This window comes from Myxine glutinosa, chromosome 9 (assembly GCF_964187855.1).
Source record: "Myxine glutinosa chromosome 9, kmMyxGlut1.1, whole genome shotgun sequence".
NCBI lineage: Eukaryota > Metazoa > Chordata > Myxini > Myxiniformes > Myxinidae > Myxine > Myxine glutinosa.
Window position 1 is genome coordinate 124,111,242 of NC_136269.1, and position 12,364 is coordinate 124,123,605.

Sequence of the window (12,364 nt, forward strand, 5' to 3'; positions counted from 1 at the left end):
CTCCCATCTCAGCCAAGGAACTCTAGTTCTGTTAGTGGTCATTGGGTTCTTGGTCACCTCCCTGACCAAGGTCCTTCTTGCTCAGTTGCTCGGTTTGGTCAGACAGCCAGCTCCAGGAAGATTCTGTGTCGTTCCATATTCTTTCCATTTCTTAATGATGGAGTTCACTGTGCTCTTGGGAACTCTCTACATTCTAGAAATTGTTTTATACCCTTCCCCAGATCTACGCCTCCTCACAATTCTATCTCGGAGTTCTAGGGACAGTTCCTTGGGCTGCATGGTAGAGTTTCTGCTCTGACATGCACTGTCAAATCTGGGACCTTATATAGAAAGGTGTTTCTTTCTACATCATGTTCAATCAATTGACTTGGCCACAGGTGGACTCCAGTCAAGTTGTGGAGACATCTCAAAGATGATCAAGGGAAATTGGATGCACCTTAGCTGAATTTGGAGTGTCTTAGCAAAGGGATTGAATACTTATTGATGCAAGAAATTAAACTTTTTCATTTTTTATTATTTTGGGAAAATTCTAAAAAACAAATTCCACTTTGACATTATATGGGGTATTATATGTCGATCAGTGACAAAAAATTCAATTTAATACATTTTAAATTCAGGCTGTAAGACAACAAAATGTGAAAATAGTCGAGGGGTGTGAATACTTTCTGAAGACACTTGTAACTACTTGAGGATTAGCCCTGAGCTTGGCTCACATGGGCCTGGCTTGAGCCTGGCTTCAAATCAACACATAACTCTTGCCTGTGTCTTAATTGGACAGTTAAAAGCTTGGCACATCGGCATCTTGAACACGAGAATAACTTGTGAGGATTCTGATGAAACGCAGGCGTACATGTCTGTCAATGAGTTGTGAGCTTGGGACGTCACGCAAATCGATGGAAGTAGCTCATTTGCTTAACGGAAGTGAAAATAGTCAGATTTTAAAACATGATTATCCAGCTTATTATTCTCCCAATTTTTTTTTTTTGTGCTGAGTCAGAGTCTGCTTTCTTTTCCTCATTGAGCCGTTGTTGGCAACATGTGGTTTCTTGGGTTTAGGCTCATCATGTTGGATATGCCAGTAAGCTTACGTTTCGAGCTGGTTTTGGTGGATGTGGTAGTGTGGATAAGCCTGGAGATCTGGTGTATGCACTTCTCTTCATCGATTGACTTCTTTCAGGCAGCTAGTACTGACCATGAAGGATTTGGGTTCACGCACAACTAGGTGTAACCCTTCTAGCATTCAAAGTCACGATATCACTTTGTAGCCATACCAGCACTATACACCTTGTCAGAGAGGTCTATTATGGCACTGTCTAACGATAACCCTTGACACTTGTGAACGGTCATGCCAAAAGATGCCCAAATCGGTGGAAACTCTTTTCTGTAGATGTTGTAATTTTTCAAGACTATGGATTTGCTTGTCACCTTTTCCACATCATAAGGCTCATCTGAGTGATCAATCTGAATTGTGTTGTGGTTTGGTCTCTTTTACACAACGGTAGCAATGGCACCATTTACAAAGCCAACGTTGGCGTCCATGTTGCAGCGCAACATGACTCGCGCTCCAATTCCCAGCAAAAGTTTGGCTTCTAATCCCACTGTTATATTGGTCTTTGTTGAGCCTATCTGGGTGCTCAGCAGCTTTTTTGTTCCATGTGCACGTACTGCAAGCATCATTGACGTTGTCAGTATACAGCTATTGGTGTACTTCAGAAGTCGGCAAACTTTGCATTTTTATGCCTCTGCCGACGAAGTTGCCGGAGGCATTATGTTTTCAGGTTGTCTGTCCGGCTGTCCGTCCGTCCGTGATAGGTTTTCGTCACCGAGATAACTTGAGAACGGCTAAATGGATATTTGTCAAACTTGGCACAGGTATGTATAATGAGGTAAAGATGAAATTATTCGATTTTGGAGTCACGAGGTCAAAGGGCAAAGGTCAGAAGTCATGTTAGGTAAAAATACTGTTACTGCGATAACTTGTGAACCAGTGATGGGATTCTGACCAAATTTGTACACTTGTGTAGAATGAGGTAAAGATTAACTTATTAGATTTTGGGGCAAAGGTCAAAGGTCAAATCTGTAATCGTTCTATAACTTGAGAACAGCTGAAGTTATCTAATTCAAACTTGGTACAGATATGTATAATATAGTAAAGATTAAGTGTTTAGATTTTGGGGTCCCGAGGTCAAAGGCAAAGGTCAGAGGTCATGTCAGGTAAAAATGTGAGAACTTGTGAACAGCTGAATGGATTAAAATCAAACTTGATACAAGTATTATGCCATTCCGCTCATTTTTGAAAAAAACAAAAACAAAGGCCCCAACCTGGAAGCAGAGGCACCTATCCCGAGCTCAGCCGTTCGTGGAGTGTTTTGCATGTCATTCATCTCAGTTAGCACCTGCTTCTAAAAGAATAGGTATATGGTTAAAATGTAGGTCATCATGCGATTCAACAAAATAGGTGCATCTGACCATGTGTCTTGCATCTCGGCATGACTATCCTGCAGCTGCTCCGGGGCTTCGGATATTTCATACAGGTAGGACCATACAGGATCAATCGTATCGTCCTTGGTGCTTCACCCAGTCTCGCAAACTTGCTTCACTGTCTTCACTAGGACAAACTGTTTGAAGATTTTCCGCTGGTGAGTTGAGATAGAAAATCTGGTGAGGTTGCTCGACTTCCTCAAAAAAAGCCACAATGTTCATTACAGTTTCAGCGGAGTGAATGAACCCCAGCTAAATTAAGGGAATAGTTGGCACAGGGAATGGAGACAGCCGTTGGATTGATATCGGTGAATTGCCTTTGAACGCCACGGTGAACCCCAGCCATCGTAGGGTCATTGTCGTACCCTTGACCACGGAAGTTTCATGAGCTCAAATAAATCATCTTGCATTACTTGCTTATAAATAGTTGGCCGTCTTTCCTTCTGGCTGCATGGAATAGATAAATGGCTCCTTTACTTTCACTTTTCCACGCGAGATATGAACATGCAGTATCTTAGGATTGTAGACATCTGATCAACATGTGATTGATCTGGCATACTATCCAAGATGAGAACATAGTATTTTGCAGTTTTGACGTCCTTGATGATGTTTCGTCGTCCCATTCGGTGGTAACATATCGTGAAGTATCAATATGACATCATTTAGTTCTTTTTTCGTTCCTGAGTGCCTCTTTCATTTGCTTAGTTTTGATGTCTTTGCAATTGCTGAGAAGCGACATCCATTGAAAAAAGGTCATTTTTTAAAGCTTATTCTAACACTTCTTTCAACTCCATTACTTCGTTATGGTTGAATAGTGACTTCCATGTTGATGAAAATAAACTCTGAGGCATCCCCATCCCTCCATTCCTCATCCCTCAGATCGGCAGTCTGCAGCCTCCTCAGTCTCTGCAGACCTGGACAAAATCAGACTGGTCAAACAAGTGGAACATGTCTTTCAATCCTGACAAATCTCACATTCTTACTATGTCTCTCCGAAAAGACTCTCTGCTCACCTTCACTCTTTCATTCCTCTTTACTCCCGCCTCTGGAACAAACTCCCTCACTCTCTTCAATCCCACTCCTCCCTCCAGGTCTTTAAAACAGCTGTTCACCACCATCTCTTATCTTCCCCCATCCAAAACCTTGATCTTTTCTACCCCTGCTAATTCACCCCAAATCCACTTTTTTGAAATACCAACTTCTTTCCTGGAAGTCCTTGCTGTGTCCATGTGTTTTATACTTTAACCCCCCTTCCCACGCCTCCTCCCCCCCTCTCCCTCTCCCTCCCACAGATCTCCCGATGTCCCTGCTTTCAAATGTTGTGTTTGTGTGCTTCCCCATCTCACCCCATCTTGTCTACCGCTCCCCTTATTATATGTTTTCTGTGTCTGTTTGATTTTTTGTGTGATTAATGTTAGCTCTGTCACGAGCCTCGACCTTGTGTTAAAAAAAAGAAAAGGCACTGTTGAAGAAAGAGACTATCCTATGGATCACTCTAAACGACATTGCTCCACATCTTTGTTATTCGTTGTCCAGGTAAAGCACTTTTTCACTTTCATTCAAACTTGAACAACATTCTTCTTTTATTCCCTATTTTTTTTTTTCCTTTTAATTTCTTTGGAAGTAAATGCTGAACAAAGAAAGACAACATTTGTGGGAAAATCATATATATTACTCTTTTAAGCACATTTTCATTTGATATCCTGCATTTACAAAATCTCTTTGTACACCACATTGTCCATGTACCTTCCATTCTTTCCTTCAAAGGTGGAGCCCGTCGCAATATTTTTTTCATAGAATCTGGTGAACCTATCTTGAATGAGCTACGTCGTGTAGTGCAGGCCATGCGCAAACTTATTGATCCTCAAGTAAATCTCTATTTTCTGCACCATTTGACCTTGATGTATTTGCTGTCACTGAGAAGGCTCGACAAATTGATAAGTGCTTACGTGACATAATGAACATACAGATCGTCACTTGGCGACATTGGAATGTGAGGAATGATAAGCTTTTCTCCCGCATGAGATTATTTTGCATTATTTTGCAATCATTGTTTCCAGTATGTGTGCACCAATTTCAAGAATAATGTGGCGTGTTCCATCACAACGGCCAGACCGGGCATTTAAGTTGTGTAGGAGCATGCTTCTTGATTGAGTTTCAAGAAATATGGTGGAAACTCACAAGGAGTCAGGTGGTTGATGATGAATTGATGCATCACCTGGAAATTGATGCATCATGATATGGTTTACTATGTCGACAGCATAGTTTGTTGGAGCTATGATGGCTTTGTTTTCCAGCCAGTTTGCATCATGGTTATAGTCACTCAAACCAGGCAACACTCATAAACATTGTACTGCCAGTTGCAGTCCGGTCGGTTTTCGCCTCTTCAGTTCACCAAGATCACAAAGGTGTCGCACAATCCAAAAAGCTGTCAATCCTCGTCCTTGGTCTCATGTTGACCAGGCTGACCAGTGTGCCTGTATGGGCTGGATACGTGGACGTGTTCCACTTAACGCCGCTGCACGCAGCTACAGTGCAGCCAGACCCCGGAAGATCCTTGTCCAGCTTCACCTCCTTCGTTCAGGCCGACAGGGGTAGGAGAGATCAATAGACTTCTTACTCCAACTTCAGTACAATTCCCAGGAGATAAAATATAAGCTGAGACATGCAGTTCAGATGTGACAGTGTGCTATCCTCAACTTGCTTGGTCATTTCAAGGTCATGTCAAAGTAAGGTTCTGTCAGTCGTAGAAACCTCACCCACCCCAGGCATTCACATGGAAGGTAACAACTGTTACATCCTATAATTACTAGCAGAAAAAAGTTCCTGTGCAACATTTACACCTTTGAAATGAGACATGAAAACAAATACATCATGTTGTTTGGTCATATCAATACGTAGTGTTTGATAAACATGAAATCGACATGAATATGTTGATGCATGTGTGTAAGTCATGTCTCTAGAGTCTAGAGGCTCAAAGTAGGATGCGGTCAAAAGTTAGATAACAGCTCAGTATCTGGTATGGCCACCATTTGCGTTGATACACGCTTGGCAACGGCACCTCATTGAGAACACAAGATGGTTGAAGAAGGTTTGAGGGATGTCATTCCAGATCTGAACCAAGTCCTGCCACATTTGCTAACGTTGCCGGCTGGTTTTGAAGATGGCACAATTGTTGTTCCATTTCATCCCATACATGTTATATGGGAGAAAGATCAGGCGAAACAGCTGGCCAGGGAAGTGTGGGACTGTTGTGTTGCGCGATGAAGTCTGTGACCACTCGTGCGACATGAGAGCGTGCGTTATCCTGTTGAAGTGTAATGTGACGTCCATGAATCTGCGGGAACAGGAGGATGTGAGGGCGAAGAACTTGGTCATGGTACCAAATACCTGTCAAATTGCCATTAATGACCTCCAGATGGGTTCTTTGATGTGTGTTGATACCTCCTCCATACCATCACGCTTTCACTGCCAAACATTACACAATACATGCGCCAGCGTAACATCCTCCCTCCCATCAGTAAATGTGATAACGGCCATCACTGCTGTCAAGATGGAACCTCGACTCGTTTGTGAAGAGCATAGCAGCCCAATCTCATCTCCTGAACCTCAGACGCTGTCTACACCAAGCTAAGTGCATGTCGATGAAGTGGCAACAAAATCGGATTTACTGCTCGTCGTCGTGGTTGGATATTATGTTCATGTAACCGATTCCTGACAGTTCTGCCACTAAATGGTCACAAGCCAAGGATGTTGCGAGCTGTCAAACTTGCTGTCTGGAACCAATTCCTCGGGTGCACCAATCAGATATGGTTATCCTGCTGATGTGACGTCACACGTGTTCACCCAAGATGTTGGCGGTCTCTGGTGTTGCCAGTTTGTTGATAGCATCTCCAGAATGACTGTAAGGTGTTCCTATGAACACCAAAATGCCTAGCCACAATGTTTTATGGCATTCCTGTCTGAAGTATGCCAATACCACGTAGAAGTTAATTTTCGGAAAGGTGTGGCATCACGTTTACGACGTTTAGACGTCAATAATAATGTTTTTCACAGTTTCGTTGGTTCACCGAATCGTGCTGTGTTGCAATTTGCTCAGTACCACGTTTAGCGTAGCACTGTCATGTGACTCTACATGTGCATGGCAATTTGTGTGTGCAATGCACAGTATGCAGGTGCAAATTCTGGATATTCATGTTTAAACTGGGGAACATGTCAAGGCACATGTTTGGCTGACCATTATATGGCTAGGGTACATGTCAGTATAATATTTGGGGAATTTGTTTATGGTGCACAGGAACTTTTTTTCGTTAGAAGAAAGCAGGGTTCATATGGGTCATGGCAATCCTGGAAAATCCTAGAATTTACCAAAACACTTTTCCAGGCCTGGAAAGTCATGGAAGTTCACTGATGGTCATGGAAAATCCTGGAAATTGAGAGCGAGTGTGTTTTCTGTTATTTTCAGAATAAAACAAATGTGTGTGAATGAGTTTCTTTCTAGAGAATAGTTTGTAACTCTTGCGTTCCGTACTCTGGTTGCAATTCACATTGACACATCTCAAAACTGCAGCTCAGGGCAGGAAAACCAATGTTTCGAAAGAACAACACTAGCTGGTTCTCGAGCAGCAAAACAATCTGTCTCTCTGCTGAGGCGCCCTCTATTTTGGGGAAGTTCCCATTTTTCGATCAGAGTACGTTATTTATTCATGTTTCTTCTCCACGTACAATGCCTTGAATTAACGTTACCAGTGAGTTAATGGGGGTAGAAAAGATCAAGGTTTTGGATGGGGGAAGATAAGAGATGGTGGTGAACAGCTGTTTTAAAGACCTGGAGGGAGGAGTGGGATTGAAGAGAGTGAGGGAGTTTTTTCCAGAAGCGGGAGAAAAGGGGAATGAAGGAGTGAAGGTGAGCAGAGAGTCTTGATTTTGGCAGTTTAACCAGAAGAAGGTTGCTGGCAGATCTTGTGTGACCTGCAGGAATATTTGGGGGACAGAGCACAGAGAGAGCTGGGGGGGTGGGGGGGGGGGGGAGTCGGTAGAGGACAGAAAGTCCACCAACCTGCCTGCGGTGAGTGAGTGAAAGTGAAAGGCCCTCGGAGTTAGCTTCATCGCAGGAGATTCCAATGCTTCTGAAAGCTTTGGTTTCAACAGGGTGAAGCTGAGCTAGGTGTGAGGCAGGAGCTCCGGCCCAGAGGGGGGAACAGTATTCCATTGAGCTGCGGATGAAAGCCTTGTATGTGGTGAGGAGCTCAGGTGTGCCCAGAAAGACCGCACGACGGGGAATGCCCATTCGGCGACTGGCTTTGGAGGCCAGCTTGGAAATGTGTTTTTCCCAGGAAAGATCATGGCAGATTGTGAGACCCAAGAGATTGAGTGACAGAACTTCTTGGAGAGGATTGTTAAGAAAGTAGATGGGATGGTTGTCCAGACGGTCTTTTCGAAGTCACATAGTGAGAGAGTGAGATTTGTCAGGATTGAAAGACATGTTCCACTTGTTTGACCAGTCTGTGATTTTGTCCAGGTCTGCAGAGAGTGAGGAGGCTGCGGACTGCTTATCTGAGGGATGAGGTATGGAGCGGCAGAGAGTGGAGTCATCAGCAAAGAGATAGAGAGGATTTTCCAGAGAGTCGGGGAGATCATTGATGAAGTCCAGAAAAAGCACAGGGCCTAGAACACTGCCTTGGGGAACTCCAGCCTGAACAGGAAGGGGAGATGAGAGAAATCCATTCAGGGCCACACGTTGACTATGACCAGAGAGGAAGTCCGCAAGCCATGCATGGAGATTTTGATTGATACCATAGGAGGAGAGTATGGTGAGCAGAGCTGGGTGCCAGACCGCATCGAAGGCATGTGATATATCAAGGGAGACGGCTCTAATTTCCTGTTTGACATTGAGGACCTCCATCCATTGTTGAGACAGCAGAAGCAACATGTCCAGAGTAGAGTGACCTGGTCTGTATCCAAATTGATGATCCGAGATCAAGCCATTGGAGAAGAGGAAGGATTTGATGTCAGAAGCGATGATCGATTCCATGACCTTGCTGATTATTGGGAGCAGGCTGATTGGTCTGTTGTTGTAAGGATCTGTTTTTGCACCTTTTTGTGTAAAGCCGTAATGTTGGCTGAATTCCAAGCAGATGGCAGATGACCTTGAGCAAAAGAGAGGGTGAAGAGAATTGAGAGAGGGTGTGAAAGAGCGGTAGAGAGCAGGATTTTAGGACCTGTAGCTGATGCCGTCTGGTCCAGTTGCAGAATTAGAGTCGAGGTTTGACAGAAACTTCTCCACCTTATCAGGAGAGGACAAAGAGTCCAGGGGCAGCTGGGTTCGCCTGGGTACGGTGGGTACAGAGAGAGGTGGGTTTGGGACACAAGATTTTGAGGCATTCGGCTTTGTCAAGTGCGGTGTCGGCTGCATAGCCATTTGAGGAAAGGGAGGGGATGGAGGGGGCACAAACACCAGAAACAGATTTGACCAGACGCCACCAGGATTTGGAGGAGGGAGACAGGTTTGAGAGTTCAGTCTTGAGAGTAGAGAGATTGTGTTTCTTGGCTCTCCTGAGGGTAGACCCACACTTGTTCTGAGCTTTGTGACAGGAACTGAGATTGCTTTCAGTTGGATTGGCCTTCCAAGAGGCAAAGGCAAATTGTTTCAGGGCAACTGCCTCACCACAAGATTCAGTGTACCATGGATGGGAGGAAGGGTATGACAACTGAAGATGAGATGGGATAAATCTGTGCATGAGAGAGAGCAGTTTACTTTGGAATAATTCCCAGGAAGAGTTGATGTTAGAGGCAGGAGAGATGGCAGACTAGTCCAGATGATTGATGGCTGCTTGAAGACCGTGCCAGTCGGCCTGAGTGAAATTCCAGACTCGTCGACGCTGAGGAGGCACTCTGAGAAAGGCCAGAGAGAAATCCACTTTAACAAGCAAATGATCAGAAGAACGGATTGGAGCAGAAGAAGAGCAGCAGACATTTTCAGGGAAGTTAGTCATAACCATGTCGAGAAGAGGAGATAGTCCATTGACTGAGATCCGGGTCGGGAAATTGACAGATTGTGTCAGTCCCAATGAGTCGCAGAAGTCCTTTGCTGAGATGCCATGGCTGGTGAGAGAGGAACCCACACCCAGCCAGCTGGCATGATGACAGTTGAGGTCGCCACATATGAGGAAGAGAGAGTTGGGATGAGTGGATAGAAGTTGGTCCATGTTGTCAGACAGTGAAATGTAAATGGGTTCATCACTGTTTGGAGGACGGTACAGAACTCATATGAACAAGAGGTGGGAGCGGAGAGGAAGCCGTAGCCAGAGGTACTCCTGGGGGTGGTGTGGAGAGAGGGCAGTGCAAGGAGAGTGAGGAAGAGAGTTTTTGATAAAGATAGCAACCCCACCACCAGGACGAGGCTTAGGTCTGTCATACCGGAAGAGGGAGTAACCAGGACGAGATATTAAGGAATCAGAGACATCTTGAAGGAGGAAAATTTCTGTTGAGCAGATCAAGTCTGGATTGTCAGAAGCAACCTGTATGGAGAGATCAGTCAGGTTTGAGCGAAGGCCCCGGATATTTGAGGTCCATACCGGTAATGAGGAGAGAGGGGGAGCATCGGGTGCAGGGCAGGGGAGGGGAGGGGTAGGGTAAGATGAAGGGTGGGATGGGGAGGTAGGGAGAGCTGTTGATAGTGTGTCAGAGATAGGAGAAAGGGAAGGGTGAGGTTTGATGGTGATGGAATGAGGCACAGTGAGCGGTTGTTTGAGGGGGGCAGAGCGAAGTAGAAGGTTGGAGGAGTTGGAGGTATGAGATAGATGGGAGACGAAGTAGGGAGGAGGCAGCACTGTGGAGGAGGGGGAAGGGGGGAGAATTGGAGGAAGATGTTGGGGGGTGGGGGGGGGGGGGAATGGTAGTTTGGGTGTGTTTTGTGTTTTTCTAATTAAAGATGAAACAGTCGGTCGCTCTCTCTCTCTCTCTTCTTTCCCTCTCTTTTGAAAAGTCGTTGAATTGCTTTTTGGGCAAGGCTAACCCCTGCTCTAGCAGAGAAAATGTCCTTAAAATGGTTGTTGTTGTTGTTGTTGTTGTTGTTGTTGTTGTTGTTGTCTTGAATTGCTGTTTGAACCTGCTTGAAAGTCCTTAATATCAATTGATAAGTAAGTGTGAACCCTGCTGGAAGATGTGCATATATCATGAATTCTGGTTGCATGATGTACAGTTGGATAGTAATATTTTTACGGAAGAATGATTGATTTCAGTTCATTTTTGTGGTAAAGGATAAATTATTCTGCACAATATTTAGATTTTAAAACACATTTGTTTTTTGTTTAAAATTTTATTTTATTTTTTTCATTATTTTCAGATGAGAAGGGTGTTACTGAGAAGTACAAGAAGAGCACACAGAACCAAAAGGAGGAAAATGATGGAGCTGCTGAAGTTGGGTGTTTAAATGATAATGACTATGTTGAAGAAGATAATAAACAGAAAACTCAATGTAAACCAAAACGGAAAAGGCAGACAAAGAAAGTGAAGAATTGCGTGGTTGCGGCCGCAGGGGTTGCCAAGGCGTCTGGCCCAGTAAGCCTGCTTTTGGAACAAGATTTGGAGCCAGGTACTTTCACACCTATACACTACTGTAGTGGGACTACCATTTGTCTGAACCTCTTAATTTTATTACTTTTTAGGTGACTCTTTCACATTAGATATTCAATCCAGCTGTGGTCACTGTGGCAAAGGATACTTCAAGCTTTGTTTGTGATAAATGTTATCATCGATGCTGAGAAGTAGCAGGAAAAAGCAATGGAAGTTTGTAAAATTCCATCACTTTGCTGTGTTAGAAAATTCAAAACGATCCAAGCTAAAAGAAATATAAATAATGTCTGGCTTGAAGTGAAAATCCCAGTTTAAGTACAATGCCTTGCTGCGTCAGCATTTAACGAGCTGTGATAGACTTTCAATACGCCCCCCCCCCCCGCCGCATACCTTCACCTCCCCCCCCCCCCCCCCCCCACCCCACTTGGTTTGTATACATGGTGAGGTCTTGTTAATGTCATCACTTTGTTTCAACTTTCCTTCCTCGGCAAGTCCTTTTTTTCTAACTCTTCCTTCCTGCCTTCCTCCCTGCCTTCCTCCCCTTCCAATCAACACCATCACAGGTTAGATAGCTCTGCTTAGTATAAAGATTTGACTTGTGACAGTCGAGATGAGCTAAATAGTATTTACCTGGGTTTTGTTAACTGTGTATATCAGCGTACGTTCCTTGCACCTTATGCTCTGATGGGAAAAGAAGCATGGGTAAGTTGAGAAAAGGTGAGGATTATTGTGTAATTGAGGATGGAGTGGGGGGGGATGGGGGGGGGGGGGGAGGGTAGATAAGCTGTGGATTTGCGAGAAGAAAATAAAATTTTTTTTGTAAAAGCAGGATTAAGGTGAAAGGTGGTAAGGAATTTATGGGGCATAGAAACATTTGACATTTTTCTGTTTGGAATATATAGATCATGGGTCCTCAAATATGTGCATGGAAGAAGTTTTGGGAACTGAGTGGCGTGCTGATGATGAGGGGAGTGTCGTTGAAGCTGAAGGGAAAGCTGTATGCTGCATGTGTGAGAAGTGTTATGATTTATGGGAGCGAGACATGGGTAATGAACGTAGAGCAGCAACGAAGGCTGGAAAGGGTGGAAATGCGAATGGTTCGGTGGATGTGTGGAGTATCGTTGAGAGAGAGGAAGACAAATGATGAATTGCGAAAGATGATGGGAATAGAGCCTGTGATTGATGCTGTGAAGAGAAACAGGTTGAGATGGTTTGGTCAGGTGTTGAGGAAGGATGACAGTGACTGGTTGAGAAGAGTGATGGAAATGAATGTAGAAGGAAGTAGACGACGGGGAAGACCGAGAAA

At 44.3% G+C, this 12,364-nt stretch overlaps 1 protein-coding gene across 2 annotated transcripts in view; it reads left to right on the forward strand.

Moving 5' to 3' along the window:
* ZFAT (zinc finger and AT-hook domain containing) overlaps window positions 1-12,364 on the forward strand; it is a 138,851-nt gene that overhangs the window by 34,335 nt on the left and 92,152 nt on the right. For both annotated transcript variants that reach the window (XM_078784881.1, XM_078784880.1), the window contains exon 4: window positions 10,829-11,077. In XM_078784881.1, the coding sequence (XP_078641007.1) occupies window positions 10,829-11,077 (249 nt within the window). The remainder of the gene's footprint in view (window positions 1-10,828; window positions 11,078-12,364) is intronic.